General features: G+C 48.6%; 1 protein-coding gene across 1 annotated transcript in view; it reads right to left on the reverse strand.

Annotated features, from left to right (window-relative positions):
- The window catches only part of LOC147109573 (fibulin-7-like), a 67,552-nt gene that overhangs the window by 12,727 nt on the left and 31,311 nt on the right, over nucleotides 1-23,514 (reverse strand). Inside the window, exons 3-5 of the mRNA XM_086003629.1 lie at nucleotides 15,793-15,963; nucleotides 7,058-7,183; nucleotides 313-441 (exon numbers count right to left, since the gene is read on the reverse strand). Of these exons, the coding sequence (XP_085859755.1) occupies nucleotides 313-441; nucleotides 7,058-7,183; nucleotides 15,793-15,963 (426 nt within the window). The remainder of the gene's footprint in view (nucleotides 1-312; nucleotides 442-7,057; nucleotides 7,184-15,792; nucleotides 15,964-23,514) is intronic.

Below are 23,514 nucleotides of genomic sequence, written 5' to 3' on the forward strand. Positions count from 1 at the left end.
ACCTCTCTGTCTCGCCACCTCTCCTTCTTTAAGACACTCCTTAAAACCTACCACTTTGACCAACTTTTGGTCATCTGCCCGAAGATCTCCTTATGTAGCTCAGTGTCAAATTTCGTTTGGTAACACTCCTGTGAAGCACCTTGGGTTGTTTTACTATGTTAAAGGTGCTATATAAATGCAAGTTGTCAAGTGGGACAAGACTCAAAAGTGAACTGGACGATTGCTACCAGTTTCATATTTGCACAAAGGACCATTCTTCCATTGTTGAATAGGCTGCTTTGAAAGTTTCAACTGTAATGGATGCCACCTTACCTCGACACTGTCTAACGTCCTTCCCACTGAGGTGGAAGCCTGACTCGCAGCTGCAATGTTGTGAGCCTTGAACATCTGTGCACCGTGGCTGGCGACTGAAGGATGGGTCACTCTGCGATGTAGTCCACTCTGTCGTCAGTAAGAAGAGATTTGCATAAATTGAGGCATAGAGTACAAAAGCAAGGAAGTGATGCTAAACCTTTATAAATCACTGGTTAGGCCTCAGCTGGGGTTTTGTGTTCAATTCTAGGCACCGCAGTTTAGGGAGGAGGTCAAGGCCTTGGAGAGGGTGCAGAGGAGGTTTGCCAGAATGGTACCAGGGATGAGGGACTTCAGTTATGTGGAGAGACTGGAGAACATGAAATTATTCTCCTTACAACAGAGAATGTTAAGGAGAGATTTAATAGAGGGGTTCAGAACTATGAGGGGTTTTGATCAGGATCAGGAGAAACTGTTTCCACTGGCAGGAGGGTCAGTAACCAAAGGACACAGATTTAAGATAATTGGGAAAGAACCAGGGGGGAGATGAGCAGACTTTTTTTTTAATGCAGCGAGTTATGATGATCTGGAATGCACTGTCTGAAAGGGTGGTGGAGGCAGATTCAATAGTAACTTTCAAAAGGGAATTGGATATATACTTGAAAAGGAAGAATTTGCAGATCAATGGGGAAAAAGAGCTGGAGAGTGGGACTAATTGGATAGCTCTTTCATAGAGCCGGCTCAAGCACAGTGGGCTGAATGACCTCCTTCTGTGCCACATGATTCGATGATTGTGTGATATTGTGAGTCGACAAACAGTGCAGTACTCCTAAGCGCACACGCACACCAGGAAGAAATAGCCAATTGATCGGAAAGACCAAATAGCTTAAGTAAATAGGTGAGAGGGGGAGAATTAGAGAGACAATTAGAAAGAGTTAGAGGGGAGAGCAAAACAAAGAGACAAGTGAAAAACAAAAAGAGAAAGAAGCAATGAACAAAACGCCAAGGCTTCTTCGGCAGCACCAACCAAACCCTGGACCTCCACCACCTAGAAGGACAAGGGCAGGCGGTGCATGGAAACACCACCACCTCCAAGTTTCCCCTCCAAGTCACACACCATCCTGACTTGGACCTATATCGGCGTTCCTTCGTCGTTGTTCGGTCAAAACCTCAACAGCACAGTGGGAGCTCCTTCACCACACAGACTGCAGCAGTTCAAGAAAAAGGCTCACTGGCACCTTCTCAATGGCAACTAGGGATGGGCAATAAATGCTAGCCTTGCCTCCCATGTGGATGTAAAAGATCCTATGGCGCTATTCGAAGAAGAGCAGGGGAGTTATCCCCGGTGTCCTGGACAATATTTATCCCTCAACCAACATCACTAAAACTGATTATCTGGTCATTATCACATTGTAGTTTGTGGGATCTTGCTGTGCGCAAATTGGCTGCCGCGTTTCCTACATTGCAACAGTGACTACACTTCAAAAAGTACTTCATTGGCTGTAAACCACTTTGGGACGTTCTGAGGTTGTGAAAGGCGCTATTAAATGCAACTTTTATTTTATTTTCATACACAAAGGAACTCATGAGCCCGACAGTACCATAATGCAGTGAACTGTTTCCCTTTTACCTGAAGTGCACAATACACATACAGGAACGAACACTGACACACAACTATAATAGTGCCAGACAGACGCTAATTGATCTCTGGTGTGGACTGTCCATGTAAGAGTTGACACTGAGGCACATAAAATCTATTAGCATATAGCAACGACCGTTTCCCCTTGCTGTGTACTGTACATGCATTGGGGCTGACATAGACACAAAAGCTATTTGAATAGACTTCAATATTACATATTCTGAAAAAGTACTGAATATTTCTCACTCAAAGTGTTAGAAGCAACTAGGTAAGTTATAGCAAAATACTGCAGATGCTGGAAATCTGAAATAACAGAAAATGCTGGAAAAACTCAGCAGGATAGGCAACATCCGTGGAGAGAAATTAGAGTCAACGTTTCGGGTCAAAACCCTTTATCAAGACTTGATAAAGGGTTTTGACCTGAAATGTTGACTCTAATTTCTCTCCCCGGATGTTGCCTGGCCTGCTTAGTTTTTCCAGCATTTTCTGTTGTTATTTAGGTAAGTTATAGGCTTGGTTGCATTCCAGATGTAATGTCTATGCATTTCTGATACGATACAATGCACCCAGCTTTATCTCACCACCACCTCTCTCGACCCCACCCTCTCTAAATTGTAAGACTGCTAGTCTGACATCAATGCTGGATGAGCAATAATTTTCTCCAACTAACGATTGGGAAGACCAAAGCCATAGTGTCAGCTGTGGCTCAGTTAGTAGCTCTCTCACCTCGGAGACATGAAGGTTGTGGGTTCGAGTCCCACTCCAGAGACTTGAGCACAAGATCTATGCTGACACTCCCAGTGCAGTACTGAGGGAGTGCTGCACTGTCGGAGGTGCCATCTTTCGGATGAGGCATTAAACCGAGGCCCTATCTGCTCTCTAAGGAAATGTAAAAGAGTCCATGGCACTATTTCGAAGAAGAGCAGAGTTCTCCCTGGTGTCATGGCCAATATTGATCCCTCAATCAACAGCACTAAAACAAATTATCTGGTCATTATCAAATTGCTGTTTGTGGGAGCTTGCTGTGCACAAATTGGCTGCTGCATTTCCTACACTACAACAGTAACAGTACTTCATTGGCTGTAAAGCTCTTTGGGACATCCAGCAGCTATACAAATGCAAGTCTTTCTTTCTTTCATTGTCTTCGGTTCGCACCACAAACTCCTTTCCTTAGCCACCAGCTCCATCCCTCCCCTGGCAACTGTCTGAGGCTGAACCAGACTGTTCACAACCTTGGTATCATACCTGACCCCAAGATGAGCTTCTGACTAAATATCCGCGCCATCACTAAGACCGACTATTACCGTTGCTCAACTTCGCCCCTGCCTCAGCTCATCTGCTGCTGAAACCTTCATGCATGCCTTTGTTACCTCTAGACATGACTATTCCAACACACTTCTGCATAGCCTCCCACGTTCTACCCTTCGTAAACTGGATGTCATCCAAAACTCACCTGCCCGTGTCCTAACTCACACCAACTCCGTTCACCCATCACCCCTGTGCTCGCTGACCTACATTGGCTCCCGGTTAAGTAATGCCTCGATTTTAAAATTCTCATTATTGTTTTCAAATCCCTCCATTGTCTAGGCCCTCCCTATCTCCGTAAACTCCTCCAGCCCACAACCCTCAGATATCTGCGCTCCTCTAATTTGGCCCTCTTGAGCATCCCCAATTTTAATCACTCCACCAAGCATCGGAATCCCCTCCCTAAACCTCTCCGCCTCTCTCTCCTCCTTTAAGACGCTCCCTAAAACCTACCACTTTGACCAAGCTTTTGGTCACCTGTCCTAATATCTCTATGTGGCTTGCTGTCAAATTTTGTTTTATAACACTCCTGTGAAGCGCCTTGGGACATTTTACTATTTTAAAGACACTATTTAAATACAAATTGTTGAATGTCAGGCGTGGCTCAGAGGTAGCACTCTCTCCTCCAAGTCAGAAGGTTGTAGGATCAAGATCCACTCCAGAGACATGAACACATAATCCAGGCTGACACTCCCAGTGCAGGATTGCGAGTGCTGCACTGTCAGAGGTGCTGTCTTTTGTATGAGACATTAAACTGCCCTCTCAGGTAGATGTAAAAGATCCCACAGCACTATTTTGGAGAACAGCAGGTGAGTTCTTCCTGGTGTCCTGGCCAATATTTACCTCATTGCTGTTTGTGGGAGCTTGCTGTGCACAAATTGTCTGCCGCGTTTCCTACATTACAACAGTGACTTCACTTCAAAAAGTACTTAATTGGCTGTAAAGCACTTTGGGATGTCCTGAGGGTATGAAAAGCGTAATATATATGCAAGTCAGTCAGTCGGTTTGTGTCTTTATATCTTTCTCTTGTATTGTTTTGCACAGGATATCTTCAATCACCGTTGAAGAAGCAAAACCTTCGCAGTGCTGGGCTGGTTACCGAGAGCCATGATTAAACTCCATGACTGGTTACCTCCCACACAATGCACGACTGATCAATGAGAGAATGAGGAGACTGGAAGCCACAGCTATTTATTTCTCGGCTGTGCTATTCACTCACTACGTTCCATCTTTTGTTGCTGTAACTGATCTCTGCCCCTGAGGAGCGAGCTTGTTCTTGTTTTTGAAGGAAACAGGGATCTCATTGTGTCCCAGTCACTGGAGATACCTTGAGATCAGTCCAAGTGATTGAGATAGTTAGCATTAGACGGGACTTGCATTCCCGAATAGAATTGGCTTGGCAACATTCTCAGATTCCCACAGAGCACGCTGCTAAAAGCAGCAAGAGCCAACACTTCCTACCCAAAGACTTTATACCATGTGTTAGACTTTCAGCTTGGTTTAAGCTTGTTGTTTTATGTCAATTATTGAATCAGTATTGCAGGCCACTATTCGTTAGAACCGCCTTCCTTCGCCACAGAATAGTTCAAGTTGCTCCTCTTTCAGTTTACCCGCTCTGCCCCACATCTTACACCGTCTGCACTTATCATGGGCAGCCGCCTATATCGGGCAAATGGCACCAACCATTTGCCATCACCAAGGGCATCAACCACAAAGGCGCCACTTAAAATGTATTAAGTATGCCGGCTATTTATGGGCAGCTCAGTACTTACCCGATTTAAAAGCTCCGCTGATTTCAGGCAAAACCAGGTCTTCAAGGACCTTCTTTCAGCAGCTTGCATCGTTAACAACTGCAGGGGACAACTGGAAAGTGGAGACTTCGTTTGCCTCTCCCAGGAATTCACATGGCTAAAGTGAGGGGCAGGGCAGGAAGGAAAGAGAGATGGAAGGAAAGAGGGATAGAAAGAAAGAAAGAAAGACAGACAGAGAGAGAGAGAGAAACACTGCTCTCCTTCAAGTAGTGCCATGGGACATGAGAGGATGTCTCATCCAAAAGACAGCACCTCCAACAGTGCAGCACTCCCTCAGCCCTGTACTGGATTTTAAGCTCAAGTTTCTGGAAGAGTCCAGTTATGATGCACCAGCCATCATGAACTGGGGGAAACCTTGATGGACAAGCTGTTTACTGCCTGTCATATTCATATGTTCGTGTTTACCGGCGAGCGTGTATAGCGGGCGAATTGCGTTGGCACAAATGCGCATGCTATATGCGGTGGAGACTGTAATCTCTCTACATTGCTGTTCAGCCTCTCCCGAATCCTTCTGCCTATTTGAAACAGATTACGCTCTGTTCTTCTCTCTGTCTGTTGATTTTTATTTTCAATGCTCTCCCGAGGGTTGCCAACTGTGGTTGAAAGTATTCCTGGAGGTTCCATCAGATGGCCTCTTGTCTCCAACTGCCTCACGCTCCCCTCATTGGTTGCCCAAAATGTCTACACTCGTGGGGCCCCGCCTCCCCACGCGAATTGGAAAGCGAAAAGACTCTTCAATACCCAACTGGATAATTCTTGACTGTCAGTCGAACAGCCTTTTTTCCCCCATCTCCAATATTTTTAGAACTAATAAACAGAAGTGAATGATAAAAAAAAGGTTTTTTTAATGATCCTATGATTTTTCTCTCACAGTAGCGTCCTGGAGATTAATCTTCAATTGTCGGAGACTCTACGTCAATCCTGGAGGGCTGGCAACCCTCTCTCTCTCTCTCCTGGCTCCTTTCTTTCTTAAATTAAAAACAAAACCTCGAGAAATAGCTGGAAACATGGAGCAAGTCGGTCAGCGTCTGAAAGAGAAAGACGGGTTAACATTTCAACTGGGACCCCTTCCTCAGAAGTGCGCGCAGTCAGGCAAGAGGAGCCCCGTGTACAGGCCTAAAACAATCTGTCCAAGGAAGCAAAGAGGGGACAATAACAGGTAGAGGCGAGGGTTGATGGTGGCCCCTTTGAGAGAGTATCAATTGGAGATTTAAGCTCTTGTTGAAATAGACTAACTAGTTAAGTGCTGATTAATCAGCTCCTACAGCATGGTGCAGCGATCCCAGAGTGTGCCTGTCAGGAAATCCGAGGCCTAAAATAGTAATGTAGCAACACAGTAACCTAGTAATAGTCTGAAGGTGGGAGAATGATAGAGAGATGGAGTGATTTAGGAGGAAATTTCCAGAGAGTAGGAAGGGAAAGAAAGACTTGCATTTCTATAGCACCTCTCATGACCTCAGGACGTCCCAAAGTGCTTTACAGCCAATCAAATACTTTTGAAGTGTAGTTACTGTTGTAATGTAGGAAACGCAGCAATCAATTTGCACACAGCAAGATCCCACAAACAGCAATGTGATAATGACCAGATCATCTGTCTTTAGTGATCTTAGTTGAGGGATAAATGTTGGCCAAGAGAACTCCCCTGCTCTTCTTTTACATCCAGCTGAGAATTTGTTCTATTTTACAATATTAACATCCCTCAACATGATGACCATGGCACTGCGATAACAACCAGATAATCTGTTTCAGAGATGTTGGTTGAGGGATAAATATTGGCCAAGACACAGGGGAGAACTCCCCTGCTCTTCTTCGAAATAGTGCCGTGGGATCTTTTACATTCAACCGAGAGGGCAGACGGGGCCTCGGTTTAATGTCTCATCCGAAAGGCGGCAACTCCGATAGTGCAGCACTTGCTCGGTTTTGGCCCGGATTTTGTGCTCAAGTCTCTGGAATGCCCACAAGCCCCTAGGATTGGGTCTGTCCTGGGGTTAAACAATCTTGCGAGACTTACGTGAGTGTAAGGCAAGGCGGCAGTTATAGCCAACCCAACCGGCACGGCAGAGACAGGCATATCGGTTTACATCATCCACGCAGATCCCACCATTGAGACAAGGATTACTGGCGCACTCGTTTATATCTGGAGGGAAGAGAGGGTAAGCAACGGGCAGCATTAGAACTGAAGCTGGCATTGTAATCTTGAACTGATAAACAACAACTTGCATTTATATAGTGCCTTTAACCTAGTAAAACATCCCAAGGCGCTTCACAGGACAAAATTTGACACCGAGCCACATTAAGGAGACATTAGGACAGGTGACGAGGTGGGTTTTAAGAAGCGTCTTAAAAGAGAGAGAGGTAGAGAGGCGGAGAGGTTTAGGGAGGGAATTCCAGTGCTTAGTGCCTAGGCAGCTGAAGGCACGGCTGCCAATGGCGCAGCAAAGGAAATTGGGGATGCACAAGAGGCCAGAATTGGAGGAGCGCAAAGATCTTGCAGGGTTGTAGGGCTGGAGGAGGTTGCAGAGATAGGGAGGGGAAGGCCATGGAGAGATTTGAACATGAGAATGAGAATTTTAAATTGGCTGTGTTGGTGGACCGGGAGTCAATGGAGATCAGCAGGCACAAGGGGGTGATGGATGAATGAGGCTGTGGGGTGGGGTGGTCCTCATCGAAATTTATTCACTGCTGCGGGTGGAAATAGTGGGCCCAAAGCTTTCTTCTGAGCTGTGTTGGAACAGGACAGTTATCCTGTCAATCCTGTCACACTTGTGTGGAACCAGCAGAGAGGGGCAGCTACGTTCCTCTGGATGACCCAGGGGATAAGCGTGCTATTTGTGAGCAACAGAGCCCGTGTAGACCCAACAAGACATCAGGAAATAAGAGATGATGGTTAAGCCAAAGACATAGGCCAAGAACCTCCCCGGGCCTGCTCCTGCTCCTTCCGTTACACACATGCGATTGAGGTCTTTCCTGTACTAGCGACGAACTTACGGTGATGGTGCAGGATCGGCTCCGAGGAAATTCCAGACCTGCAATTTTGTGCCAGAGGTTAGGTTGTGGAACAAGGTAGTGCACCTGCCAGTAACTCAGGGCAGGGGTGGGGATGGAGAGGTTCTGCTGGAAATCCATGTCATTGAAGGCTTGGCAATTCAGTTAAAAAAAAAACTTGTAGTTACATAGCGCCTTTCACAACCTCAAGACGTCCCAAAGCACTTTACAGCTAATGAAGTACTTCTGAATAGGGAAATGCGGCAGCCAATTTGCGCACAGCAAGATCTCACAAACAGCAATGTGATAATGACCAGATCGTCTGTTTTAGTGATGTTGATTGAGGGATAAATATTGCCCCAGGGCACCGGGGAAAACTCCCCTGATCTTCTTCGAATAGTGCCATGGGATCTTTTACATCCGAAAGACGGCACCTCTGACAGTCCAGCACTCCCTCAGTACTGCACTGGGAGTGTCTGCCTAGATTCTGTGCTCAAGTCTCTGGAGTGGGGCTTGAACCCACAACTCAGAGGTGAGAGTGCTACCAACTGAGCCACAGGGTGGACAAGAACAATTCACTCGAGCCTGGTACGGTCCAGAGTTATGTAAAGCCAGATGTAGGCTAGCTATCAGGAAGCGGTTCTTTCCTCAGAATAGTGGACCTGTGGAACAGGCTGCCGGCTCGTGCAGTGAACGCTGATTCGCTGAATTCCTTCAAGCGAGAGCTGGACATGTTTCTGGCTTTGCAGGAGGTCACCTCGTACAAGAGGTAGGTACCTGGTAACAATAAGCAGGGCCAGAGTGATCTCCTGGACTAGTTTCATCACCTAAAGGGGGTCAGAGAGGAATTTTCCAGATTGTTCCCTAATTGGCCTGGATTTTATCTGGTTTATCGCCTCTCCCAAGAGATCGTATGGTTTTCGGGTGGGGTGGGATGTGTCAGTATTATGATGCGCAAGGCATCGCAGTTGCGTGGGACAGGCTGGATGGCTCAGGGGGTGTTTTTCTGTCCCTCACTGTTCATAAATTCATACAGTACGGTTTCCTCTGTGTCACAGTATAGTATCAGTGTGCACAGGAGGAGACCGTCTGTCCTCCTTTGCTTGCGTTGTGTTTAGGCCCCTCTTAGGGGCGAAGTTTGTGCAGCTGTATTTTCCTGCTCTCTCCCAATTCAATCCCATTTTCTCCTTTCTCCCTCACACCCTTTAATATTCCTCAAGTAATTGTCCAGCACCTTTTTTGGAAAGTTGTAATCCATGTAACATCGACACACCACTTGTGTCAAAGCAGCCCCACGCTGTGCAAGAGAAAGTTTCTTCTATTCTACCTCCTTATGTACCGAGCAGTTTCCTTGAGAACAGACCTTGTGTCTTCTATCTATGTACTAAAGGAATAATCTATATGAGTTCAGACGAAAGGTCATCGACCTGAAACGTAAACTCTGGCCACGATTTCCCCTACTTCGGCAGGTCCGACCCCACTGCTGGCTCCAGCCCGCTCTGTAAAATGATTTTACGTTGATTGGGCTTGTTAAGCCTGCCCAGCGCGTTTGCCGGCCAATTGAAGGAAGCGGGTCTGATGACGTCATTTGACGATGCATCATCAGCTGGTTTCCTTAAAGGGACCATGTGCAAATTGATATTGACATTTGTGCTGTCCGTGTTCTACAGCATTGAGGTGCTGCAAACACTGACAATCACTGCAGAGGTGCAGGGCTGCACCCAGGCTCTCCCATGACGCAGGGAGGTCCTCTTCCCTTCCCATGGGTGGAAGAAACCTCCCCAGGAGATCAACGCAGTCTGGTTGCACATTGCAGAGGAGGGCACAAGCAGAGATGTCATCAGGAGGACCGGGCTGCAGTGGCGCAAACCTTTCAATGATCTCAGTAGATCACAAAACATTACTGCAAAGCCACACTCAACCTCATCCTGCTGTGCCTCTCATCACATCCCCATCACTCTGCCTTCCCTGCCCTACTCGTAAGAACATAAGAAATAGGAGCAAGAGTAGGTCATTTGGTCCCTCGAGCCAGTTCCGCCATTCAATAAGATCATGGCTGATCTTCTACCTCAACTCCACTTTCCTGCACTATCCCCATATTCCTTGATTCCCTTAATATCCAAAAATCTATCGATCTCGGTCTTAAATATACTCAATAACTGAGCCTTCACAGCCCTCTGGAGTAGAGAAATCCAAAGACTCACCACCCTCTGAGTGAAGAAATTTCTCCTCATCTCAGTCCTAAATGGCTGACCCCTTATTCTGAGATAGTGACCCTTGGTTCTAGGCTCCCCAGCCAGGGGAAACATCTATCCTGTCAAGCCCTGTAACAATTTTGTCTGTTTCAATGAGATCACCTCTCATTCTTCCAAACTCCAGAATATAGGCCTAGTCTACTCAATCTCTCCTCATAGGACAATCCCCCCCATCCCAGGAATCAGTCTGGTGAACCTTCATTGCACTCCCTCTATGGCAAGTATATCCTTCCTTAGGTAAGGAGACCAAAACTGTACACAATACTACAGGTGTGGTCTCACCAGGGCCCTATACAATTGCAATAAGACACCTTGGCCTAGAAATTGGGTATAGCCCCGCTTGAGGCGTTAGAACTGGCGATGCGCAAAGTTTATAGCCAGACGAAACTTATCGCCACCTGGCGCGATATTGGGTTGCATCGCCCCCAAAGGGGATTGAGGCGTTAAATCAGCCATTGCACGGTGCTCTTAAGGCGCAAAAGGTCGGGCGCTACTCAATATCGACGCGGACGGGCGCAGCGCAGGTGAACTCAATTACGGGAAAGCACGAGACCTACAGGCGCCGGCCGGCTCTTAAAGGGGCGGGTCAGTCAGACTGAGCTTAAACACCCAACGCCCTGTAGGCCTCAGATTCGGCGCTCGCCCTTGTCTGGTGTTAGAAACTTGTGCATTATGGAGAAGGTTAGGCAGACAGCAGAGCACTTCAGCACTGAGGCTCTGGACCACTTGGTGGCTGCAGTTGAACACCGTCGAGAGGTCCTGTATCCAGATAATGGCAAGAGGCCAAGTCAGAAGGCTTATCGACGATCTTGGAGGGAGGTTGCTGTGAGGGTGAATTCCAGCAGCATGGCGACCAGGATGTTCAGTGCAGGAAGAAATTCAACGACCTCACACGGATCGTTAGGGTAAGTGATGGTTTACCAAACTTGTGCTTCCCTCCATCTGCAGCTGACTTCGGGCACCCTGCTGCAATGATGCGCCAATGGCCATCTGTCAGTATGCACCCATGGCCCTTTCGGGCCACACACATGGACAGATGTCTCAAGGCCTCATGTAAGGGCTCTTGCACCATGGGGGGCATGCGATGAGGTCTCAAGGCCTCATGTAACAGAACCTCCCCTTCTTTCCCCTGCAGTCCAAGATGGCACAGATTAGAAAGGAGCAGCGTCGAACCGGTGGCGGACCTGCACAAGTGGTCACTCTCACGGATCTGGAGGAGAGAGTGCACCAGATACTTGGAGGATGTCTGTCTGGTCCAGTGACCACTGCATCTGCCGACCCCATTACCAACAGCGAGGGTAAGACTCTCACCTTTTCCACCTGTTGCCTTCCATTTGGTCCACCCGCCAGCATGCCTCAGAACCTTGCCGCAATCTGGCATGCCTTTCAGCAAACCTGTCCTTTTGCTAAAGTCACTCTTCCACCTCCCACTTTCAGATGAAGCAGCACCAACTTGGGCTCAACGCGCTGAAGCTGCCAGTGCCACCGGAGGCGAGGACCAGGAGGAATCCGGACCAGCCGTTGCAGAATCCGGGGAGCAGAGACATCTGCAGACTGGGGATAGTAGTCCCCTGGAGGGGAGGGGGGGGTGGCTCTGAGGATGAACTAGTTGCCGGACCAAGCGGCATGGAGCAACGCAGGGGGGCTAGGCAGGTTCGGCCACCGTCTCCCCGCAGGGCAAGGCAGGTCGTCATGACTGCTGCACAGAGTGCAGATGAGGTCCGTCGCCCTCCAAACAAGCTCCCATTCCGATGCCAGTTGGTCAAAAGGCTTTTAGGTGTAGTGGTGCAAGTGCTTCGGACAGGGTTGAAGGTACCAAGTACTGTAAAGCTCAAATCCCAGAACTCCGCTCCACATTAGCTCACCAACTCTCTCTAGCAGCGAGCGCAATGAGCAGGCCAAGTGGCAGAAGATTCTGTAGTAGAGCTGTCCCCTTTAAATAGCGCCCCCCTACTCCGAGAAGGGCCTGTTAGCTCTCCCTCGAACTGTCACTAATAGCGCTGGGCGCTAAGGCTCCAGGCGCCACCCAATATGCGCTCAGGCGCTCCTAAAAGGCGTTGCACACTGAAATGACGTCATGAGCTGCTTGCGCTCGCAGGCGCGCGCAAACACTTAGCGCAGGTGCTAAATGTATAGTCAATATCTGAGTTGGCGCTATCTTCATAGCGTCCGCCCCAACATAGTGCTTCGCCCCAATTCTAGGTCTCTTTAGGCGCTCAGCGCCGGCGCTACCAACCCAATTTCTAGGCCCTTAACTCTTACACTCAAATCCTCTTGTAATAAAGGCCAACATACCATTTGCTTTCCTAATTGCTTGCTGTACCTGCATGTTAACTTTCAGTGATTCTTGTACAAGGACACCCAGGTCCCTCTGAGCACCAATATTTCCCACTCTCTCACCATTTAAAAAATACTCTGCTTTTCTATTTTTCCTACCAAAGTGGATAACTTCACACTTCTCCACATTATATTCCATTTGCCATGTTCTTGCCCACTCACTTAGCCTGTCTATATCCCCTTGCACCCTCTTTGCATCCTCCTCACAACTTACATTCCCACCCAGCTTTGTATCATCAGCAAACGTGGATATATTACATTTGGTCCCCTCATCGAAATCATTGATGCAGATTGTGAATAGCTGAGGCCCAAGCACTGATCCTTGCGGTACCCCACTAGTTACAGCCTGCCAACCCAAAAATGACCCGTTTAATCCTACTCTGTTTTCTGTCTGTTAACCAATCCCCAATCCATGCTCGTATATTACCCCCCAATCCCATGAGCCTTAATTTTATTTAATAACCTCTTATCAAATGTCTTCTGAAAATCCAAATACACCACCATCCACTGGTTCCCCCTTATCTATTCTGCCAGTTATAACCTCAGAAAAACAGATTTGTCAAACACAATTTCCCTTTCATAAATCTGTGTTGACTCTGCCCAATCCTATTATTATTTTCTAAGTGCCCGGTTACCACGTCCTTAATAATACCAGGTCTGTAGTTCTCCATTTTCTCTCTCTCTCCTTTCTTAAATAGTGGGGTTGCATTTGCTACCTTGCAATCCATGGGAACCGTTCTAGAAACTATGGAATTTTGGAAAATGACAACCAATGCATCCACTATCTCTATAGCCACCTCTTTCAAAACTCTAGGATGTAGGCCATCAGGTCCAGGGAATTGATCAACTTTCTGTCCCATTAATTTCTCCAGTACTATTTTTTCACTAATACTAATTTCTTTCAGTTCCTCATGCTCGCTAGACCCTTGGTTCTCCACTATTTACTATTATGCTCCTGTAAATTCTTACTCACACCAACTTACCTTGCACCTCCACCCATCCCTCTCTATCTACATCATCACTTCCCCATCTCACTAGCCACCCCTCACGCTCGCCCTCATCCTAGTCCAATCATACCAACTAACAACACACAAGGGTAGGCACTTGGATTTTTTAGCCAATGTTCATGTAAAGTTTCTGTTAATCTGGTGTCAAACATTGAAACCTTTATTTTCAACATTTTGCTTTCTTGGACAGATTTGTGTGCACCTTTGGAAGTGGCTTAGTGAGTTGCAGTGAATGGTGAGACATAACGGTACCCCCCGCAATGGTGGCGAGTGTGAAAGGAATGGCTTGGGCATTGTAGGGATGCTTTATGGTGTTGGTGTGGGGTGGTGCCAACCTGGTGCATCATGTAGCAGCCAGGGTATACAGCGTCAAGTGAAGTAAATCTGTCCATGGTGAGGCCATCCCTGGCGTCCCGGGTAGCAATGTGGTCGGGTGCTGATGCTCTGTGTCCTGTGCAGCATCAGTTGATTGCAGAGAAATTTGGTGTTGTTGTTGGTGCTGCTGGTGTGCCTGGTGATGTTGGTGCTGGGGCTGATTGTGTTGGGTTTCTGAGGACCAAGGTGAGAGTGTTTCAAGGGCACCGATGTTGCTGGAATAGATGGCAGGTGAACTTGAGATAACAGAAACAATCTGTCAGTGGTGAGAGAGGTTGTTCCAATGAGGTGACACTGGATAGAGAGTTTACTCCAAACACTTACAACCTGCACAAAGCTCAATCTGTCTTCCAAATGCAGTAAGCAACAGCTTCTGAGCTTGGAAAGTGAACAGTTGTGATATGGGAGCTTTTATAGCGTATTTGCAGCTGTCAAGTAACGAGGTGATCCCATGCTGATTCAACTCCCGACCACCTTACCTGACATGATCCCCGAGCAGCATGAACCCTGTGGGTGACCTCGTAAAATGTAAAGGTGAGCTCAAAATACTTTTTAATGGGCTGTTAACAAGGCCATCATGACCTAAATTGCCTCCCCCACCGCTGCGTCAGGTCTGTCCAGTTCTGACAGCCCCGACATCTGGGAAAGTAGCGTGGAGGTGGGTTGACAGCGGGTTCCTGACCCGCTGTCAGAAAACATTTTTTCCCACCCGACCCGCCACCAAACGCGTCCGCTGAGCCCCCAGAAAATCCCCCCCTCTGTTTCTCTCTCCACAGATGCTGCCTGACCTGCTGAGTATTTTCTGTTTGTATTTCAGATTGCCAGCATCCGCAGTATCTTGCTTTTGTAATCTAGCTATGTCTACCTTGCCTATTTTTTATCATTTTAAACAACGCTATCAAATCTTCCCTCAATCTCCTCAGGTTAGTATATGCTTAATAGAGACCAATTCAGTCCCGTCTGGAACTGTACGACTCGTGTGTCTCAGTGTCAGCTCCTGTACATATACACTCTGGGTAAAATGGAATGACTGACTCCTATCTGGTACTGTATGGCCCGTGTGTGTCTTAGTGTCCGCTCCTGTACATGTCCAGTACACACTGGGTAAAAGGGAATGATTCACTCCAATCTGGTACTGTACAGCGTGCATGTGTCTCAGTGTCAGCTCCTGCATGTATACACACTGGTTGAAAGGAACACTTCTCTCCCGTCTGATACTGTACAGCCCATGTGTGTCTCAGTGTCAGCTCCTGTACATGTCCAGTTTACACTGGGTAAAAGGGAATGATTCACGCCTATCTGGTACTGTATAGCGTGCGTGTGTCTCATTCCTATACAACTAGTTAGACAGTGTTATAAAAGGTAGTTACTGTAATTAGAGGGTTACTAAAGTGGGGCATTGTAATGGGAGGCAAGAGTTTACTAAAATATCACCTTCATAAAGTAATTCAAGAAGATTGAACACTTAAGAAGCTGCAGTTATATAATTATAAAGGGGTCTGTGCTTGCAAGTCAGTGTAATAAAATGGGTTACTTTAGTTCAATGAGGGGTTTTAAACTGGGTAGTGTTATAAAGAGGTTGCCTGCAGTTGTAAAGGGATTACTGCACTAAGAGGTTCTGGATTATAGTTATAAAGCAGGAATAATATGTATAATTCTATTGCTGACGTAGCAGGAACATCAGGAATGCCCCAGTGGTTAGTTCTTTAAACCAGTAGTGTCATGCAAAGTTTTTGGTTTGCAATATAAATATTTACTCTTTACTTCACTCAGTGCAGAACACTTACTTTTACAGAAAGGTAGCTGTCCACTCCAACTCTTGTCTTGGAGGCACACCCTGCTGTTTGACCCCACCAGCACAAACCCAGGGTCGCAGGCAAAGTGCACCTCGTGGCCCACTAAATATCGGCTTCCAAATTTCTTCCCATTATTTGGGGCGTGGAGTTTGGGGCACGTTTCTGCGGAAACAAAACACAGAAAGTGAAACACGGAGGAGAGCTGAGGACAGGGGTACCACCGTTAGTGAAAAGTTTGTTCCCAGTCAGGGTCACTGCCTTAGAAAGAAAAAGAACTTACATTGATATAATAAAGAAGGAGGAAAGACTTGCATTTATATAGCGCCTTTCACGACCAACGGACATCTCAAAGCGCTTTACAGCCAATGAAGTACTTTTGAAGGGTAGTCACTGTTGTAATGTGGGAAACGCGGCCACCAATTTGCGCTTTTCACAACCTCACAACGTCCCAAAGTGCTTTACAGACAATTAAGTACTTTTTTTAAAGTGTATTTACTGTTGTAATGTAGGAATTGCGGCAACCAATTTGCACACAGCAAGCTCCCACAAACAGTAATGAGATAAATGACCAGACAATCTGTTTTAGTGATGTTGGTTGAAAGATAAAAATTGGTCAGAGCAGCAGAAGAACTCTTCTTTGAATAGTGCTGTGGTATATTTTGCTGCACTGGAGTGTGAGCGTAGATTATGTGCTCAAGTCTCTGGAGTGGGACGTGAACCCAGAACCTTCTGACTCAAAGGCTACCAACTAGTCAGGATTGCTTATGATTACAGAACTTAGGTCCAGTGGGGGAGAAATTTATCTTACGCCCAAAGCGGGCAAGTCGGCAGGGTGATTGCTCCGGTCCATGATGGACATGATGGTCCGAACCCTCAGGGAGGATATATTGGCCTTGGAGGGGGTGCGGCTCAGATTCACCAGAATGATACCGGAGCTAATTATGAGGACAGGCTGCATAAACTTGGCTTGCATTCCCTTCAGTTCAGAAGCTTGAGGGGTGATATAATCGAGGTGTTTAAAATGATACAGGGATTGGATAGGGTAGATACAGAGAAACTATTTCTTCTGGTGGTGAAACTTAAAACTAGAGCCAGGCCGTTCAGGGGTGATGTCAGGAAACATTTCTTCACACAAAGGCTAGTGGAAATCTGTAACTCTCTCCCCCAAAAAGCTGTCAATTGGAGCTTTCAGGACTGAGGTCGATAGATTTTTGTTGGGCAAGGGTATCAAAGGTACTATGGATTAAAGTCAGGTCAATGGAGTTGAGGTTCAAATCAGCCAGGATCTAATTGAATGGTGGAACAGGCTTGAGGGGCTGAATGGCCTACTAGAGGAAATATTTTCACTCCTAAAAGGCCTAGCTGTAATTCAAGATTATGCCCTCTTGTTCTGGACTCCCCCACGGGAGGAAATAGTTCCTCTGTATCTACCCTATCAAATCCCTTTATCTTTTTTAAACATGTTGATTAGATCACTCCTCAACTTTCTAAGCTCAAGGAAATACAAACCAAGCACTAATAATCCACAGAACGTGAGTTCAAATCCTACTATATCAGTTTGACGGTTTGAATTCAGTTAATTAAATCTGGAAATAAAAGCTCGTATCAGTAATGGTGTCCATGAAGCTTTTGGATTGTCATAAAATCCCTTCTGGTTCACTAATATTCTTTAGGGAAGAAAACCTGCCGTCCTTACCCGGTCTGGTCTATAGGTGACTCCAGGCCCACACCAACATGGTGGCCTAGAACGCCACTCAATCGTCTCAAATCACTTAGCAACTAGGGATGGGCAATAAATGCCGGCCTTGCCAGCGACGCCCACATCCCGAAGAGTGAATTAAAATAAAGGAGCTGGATTGAGGCTGTCCGAAACTTCTCATGTCTCTCCCTCACATTAATTCAGAGCCAGAGTGATCTCCTGGATTAGTTTTGATTGCCATGGGGAGCAGGAGAGGAATTTCCCAGACTTTTTTCCCCCAATTGGCCTGGGTTTTTATCTGTTTTGTGCATCTCCCAGGAGATCACATGGTTTTCGGGTGGGGTGGAGAGTGTAGATACTGTGATACACAAGGTACCACAATTGTGGGGGACAGGCTGGGTGGACCAAAGGGTCTTTTCCTGTCTGCCACTGTTCGTATGTTCGTAACAAATTGGAAAGTTTTTCATCAGTCTGGGCTAGATTCAAACTCATATGCCGGAGGTGAAAGGCCCATGCCTAACTTACTATGCTAACCAGTCCCTCTGATTCAAAGCTTGCTGAAAGCCACTTAGTTGCAAGTACGATTTAAGCAAATTCATATGTAAATTCCTAGTGTAAGAAAATCTTTGCTGAATCCCAATCAGCCCGGTTATAATAAGCAACTTCTTAACCCTGTGCTGAGCTATGCGCTTGTTGGTTTTACTTGGTGCACCCATGCTTCATGCTTCCCTCCTCAAAGAGTTAAATACTGGTGGGTTATGGAATACAAAGCACTGTCGAACAGGCTGCAGGGCACAATCATGGTCCTTCTGCTATAATCGGGTTATTTTCCTTAATCCAATGTAATTGCCTCATTCCTTTCTGAATAGTTATGCCATCAGAATCTATCAAAAGGTTTCGACAAATCCACGGAAATGCTGATTCAACGTTTAGAGAAAATATGATACCCGAGGACTGGAATCGTGACTGTATCGTAACATTATCAGAGAAAGGAGATCTGAAGGTGTCCGACTTGGTTTAATGATTGTACTCACGCCTCTGAAGCTTGGATTGAGGCTCATTAAAGACAGATGCAGATGAGACCATAATGGACAATGAGAAAATCGCAGACCTGTTAAATGGGTATTTTGTATCTGTTTTCACAGTAGAGGAAGAGAACAAAATACCAGCGGTACAAAGGAACCAAAAATAAGTCAAGGAGAGGAACTTAGTGGATTTACTAGGAGTAAAACAGTAATGGAGATAGTAATGGGACTTAAGAGACACAAATTTCCAGGACATAATGGTTTCCACCGCAGAGTATTAAAAAGGGTGAGGAAATTGCAGATGTTTTAGCCATAATTTTCCAAAACTCACTAGATTCAAGGGATTGTGCCTTTGGATTGGAAAGCTGCCAATGTCATTTCATTATTTAAGAAAGGGGGGGGGAGGGGTGTGGTAAACCACTTTTATCGTTCACTATCGTTACACTATGGTTATCACTGTTATATCGTTACACTATGGTTATCACTGTTTACACTGTTGTATCACTACACGAGGTCGCCTCTTGTCATGCTGTTATACCTGGGCTGACCACTGCTGACTCCGCCCATGGCTCCACCTACCTGCCCAGGTATAAAGGTGGTCGACTGGCTGGTATTCCTCCTTGTTGGATCCGATCACCCACGAGGGTGGGCTCTGTTATTTAGCCAATAAAAACCTATAGTTACTTTCTTAACTCGTCGCTTTTCATTGGATGAATTGATAGGTATATCAATTTTATTGGCTAAATTTTAAAATGTCGTTACCTGAGCAGCCAAACGACCAGTCAACGGAGCAGCCAAATGACCAGCCAGACGCCCAGCTACAACAGCCACAGCAGCCAGCCTGGCTGCGAGCCCTCCGACCACCGTACCTGGATCTAAACCCACAGGCAGCAAACTCAGCCCTCGACTTCGAACACTGGCTGAGCTGTTTCGAATCCTACCTGGGAGAATCCGGCGTGCCTCAGAGATCCAAGCGAAGAGTTCTGACCGCCCAAGTGAGCCCTAAAGTATTCGCACTCATCCGGGACCTTACTACATACGAGGCCGCCATCAACCTACTGAAACAACAGTACCGGAGCCCGGTAAATTCCATGTATGCCAGACATCTCCTAAGATCCCGCCCGCAACAGCCAGGAGAGTCTGTAGATGAATTTTTACGGGCGCTACAAACACTCGGCAGGGACTGTGACTTTAAAGCGGTAACGGCGGCAGAAAATACTGAAGATAATATCCGCGATGCCTTCGTGAAAGGCCTGCGGTCCGACTACTCACGGCAAAGACTGCTTGAAGCAAAGGACCTCGACCTGAACACAGCTGCAGCCCTCGCTCGCTCCCTAAAAGTGGCCCATCGGGACCTCGAGGCGTACTCCAGGTACTGTAATTCGCGACCCTGGGACTCGGGACCGACCCCGACCGCAATACCCCTCGCAGCGCCGCCCCCGGACCTACCTCAGCGTCGGCGTCCCGGACCCGATTAGGACCGCCACCCCCGGTACCGGCTGCGACATCGGACCCCCGCGATCGGGCCGCCGGCTGCTTCTTCTGCGGCCAGGCGAAACACCCGAGGTCGCGCTGCCCTGCGAGAAACGCGACTTGCTCCAGTTGCCAGAAGAAAGGCCACTTCGCTAAGGCCTGCAGAGGGAGAGCCACAGACACCAGCAGTGCCTCATGCAAGCTGTGGGGGCGGCCATCTTTCATCAAGGCCACAGATGCCAGTATCCCCTCGTGTGAGTCGTGGGGGTGGCCATCTTTGATCAAGGCCACCGACACCAGCAGTGCCACATGCGAGTTGTGGGGGCAGCCATCTTCTCCGCCATCTTACCCCACCTCGTGGGCGCCGCCATTTTACCCACCACACTCGACCGCCACCTTGCCTCCAGACCCGACCACCGCCTCACCCGCAGACTACAGCAGCTCACTCAGCCATACACTAGCCTCCGTCACACTGGACCAAGCTCGCCCGCATCACCTGTCCAAGTCCATGATGGACATCGAAGTAAACGGCCACGCCACGACCTGCCTGTTCGACAGCGGAAGCACGGAGAGCTTCATCCATCCAGACACGGTGAGCCACTACTCCCTCACTGTCTGGCCAACGCGCAACCGGGTCTCGATGGCGTCTAGGTCCCACTCTACAGACATCAGCGGCAACTGTGTTGTGACCCTGTCGGTTAGGGGCACGGAGTATAAAAATTTTAAACTTCTCGTCCTGCCCCAACTCTGCACTGCCGTCCTACTAGGGCTGGATTTCCAATCCCACCTTCAAAGTGTCACTCTAGCATACGGTGGACCCCTCCCCCCACTCACAGTCGACAACCAGCAGCCTTTAAACCGCCCACCGCGTACCACCTGCGGCCTATCCACCCTCAGGGTCCCGCCTCCCTCCCTGTTCGCCAACCTCACCCGCGACTGTAAACCCGTTGCCGCCAAGAGCAGGCGGTACAGCGCCGGGGACAGAGCTTTTATTAGCTCTGAAGTGCAGCGCCTCCTGAAGGAGGGCATCATCGAGAGGAGCAACAGCCCCTGGCGCGCTCAGGTCGTAGTCGTCAAGACCGGCGATAAAAACCGCCTAGTCATCGACTACAGCCAAACCATAAACCGGTACACCCAGCTGGACGCATACCCCCTTCCCCGCATATCTGATATGGTCAATCAGATTGCACAGTACCGCGTATTCTCTACCATCGACCTTAAGTCGGCCTATCACCAACTCCCTATCCGCCCTGAGGACCGCCAGTATACCGCCTTCGAGGCGAATGGCCGCCTCTACCACTTCCTGAGGGTTCCCTTCGGCGTCACCAACCGGGTTTCGGTCTTCCAAAGGGAGATGGACCGGATGGTTGACCAGAACGGGCTGCAAGCCACGTTCCCCTATCTAGATAACGTCACCAACTGCGGCCGCGACCGGCAGGACCACGATGCTAATCTGGAGAGATTCCTCCGTACGGCCCAGCGGCTGAACCTCACCTACAATAAGGAGAAATGTGTGTTTAACACCTCGCGCCTTGCCATCCTCGGCTGCGTAGTAGAGAACGGAGTCATCGGCCCCGACCCCGAAAGAATGCGCCCCCTCATGGAGCTTCCCCTCCCCCACTGTCCAAAGGCGCTGAGGAGAACCCTGGGGCTCTTCGCCTACTATGCCCAATGGGTGCCCAATTATGCGGACAAAGCCAGACCCCTCATGAAGTCCACCTCCTTCCCCCTGACGGCAGAAGCGTGCGCAGCCTTCACCCTCATTAAGGGAGACATTGCTAAGGCCACAATGCACGCGGTGGATGAGTCTATCCCTTTCCAAGTGGAGAGCGATGCATCCGACTTCGCCCTGGCCGCAACCCTTAACCAGGAGGGGAGATGTGGTAAACCACTGTCATACCTGTCTGTGTCTGTATGTGTATTCCACTAGGTACAGGTCTGGACATGCCTCGGCTGACTCCTCCCACTATTCCAGGTATATAAGTGACTACCTCCCAGTCCCTTAGTATTCTGGACGGGTCGACCACTCGAGACAAGACCTTCATTCTTTAGTTAATAAAAGCCTGATTGTTACTCGCTCAACCTCAGTCTTTTGAGTAATTGATGGCGCATCAATTTTATTAACTAAATTTTTTATAATGGAGAAGATCCTCACACCAGCATGCCTGGACCTGGACAGTCAGGAAGCGGACGCTTCCACCAAGTTTGCTCACTGGCTCACGTGCTTCGAGACATTCCTGACTGCCTCCACTGCGGTCGAAACGGATGCGGACAAACTGTCTGTCCTGTTCTCCAAGGTGAACCACCGAGTGTACTCAGTCATCCGGGACGCGACCTCGTACACAGCCGCCCTCCAGCTCCTCAAGACCCAGTACACGCGCCCTGTGAACGAAGTATATGCTAGGCACCTTCTGGGGAGTCGCAAGCAACAACCTGGGGAATCGACTGAGGAATACCTCCAAGCACTGTCCGTGCTTGGCCGGGCCTGTGGGTGTAAGGCGGTAACGCCCACTAAGTACACGGAGGAACTGATCCGGGATGCCTTCGTAGCGGGCCACAGGTCCAACTACACCCGACAGCGACTGCTGGAGCAGAGTGACCTCACCCTCGACAAAGCCTCCGACATCGCACTAACGCTGGACGCAGCCTTCCGGGGCATGGATGCCTACTCCTCTGCACCGTGGACGCCGCGGGGAACGACAACCTGGGACACGGTAGGACAGCCCCATAGCACCGTGCCACCCCAGCCACAGCCCAACAACGGCCCAACTACCGCAGCAGTGTCCCAAAGCCAGACAGCAGTATCCCAAGGCCAGAAATGCTACTTCTGTGGCCAGGCCAAACACCCCAGAGCGCGCTGCCCGGCGAAGAATGCGACCTGCTCGGGCTGCGGGAAAAAGGGACACTACGCCAGCGTCTGCAAGGCCAAAGCCACCCCGAACGCCAGCAGCGCCGCGTGTGGGCCGTGCGAGCCGCCATCTTGGGCAACCCCAGCCATGTGCGAACCACCGCAGCAGCAGCCATCTTGGACGACTCCAGCCACATGGGAATCATGGACACCGCCATCTTGGACGCCAGCCGGGACGCAGCAGACCGCCAACCCCCCCCCATCTAATACTCGCAGCAACACACCGACCCCTACGCTGGCCTCTGTGACGCTGGACCAAACGAGACCGCACCAGCTAGCTCGGTCCAAAATGGACGTTAAGGTAAACGGCCATGCAATAAACTGTCTTTTTGACTCCGGGAGCACAGAGAGCTTCATCCACCCCGACACGGTGCGGCGTTGCTCTCTCCCAGTCCTGCCTGCGCACCAGCGGATTTCTATGGCCTCCGAGTCCCAGTCAGCGGACATTGGCGGCTACTGCGTGGTGACACTAGTAGTAGACGGGACTGTGTTCAATAATTTTAAACTCCTGGTCCTGCCCGACCTCTGCGCTGCCGTTCTACTGGGGTTGGATTTCCAGTGCCACCTCAAAAGCGTTACGATGGCGTACGGTGGCCCCCTCCCCCCAC

This window comes from Somniosus microcephalus, chromosome 12 (assembly GCF_052327205.1).
Source record: "Somniosus microcephalus isolate GS21.2 chromosome 12, FLI_Smic_1.0, whole genome shotgun sequence".
NCBI lineage: Eukaryota > Metazoa > Chordata > Chondrichthyes > Squaliformes > Somniosidae > Somniosus > Somniosus microcephalus.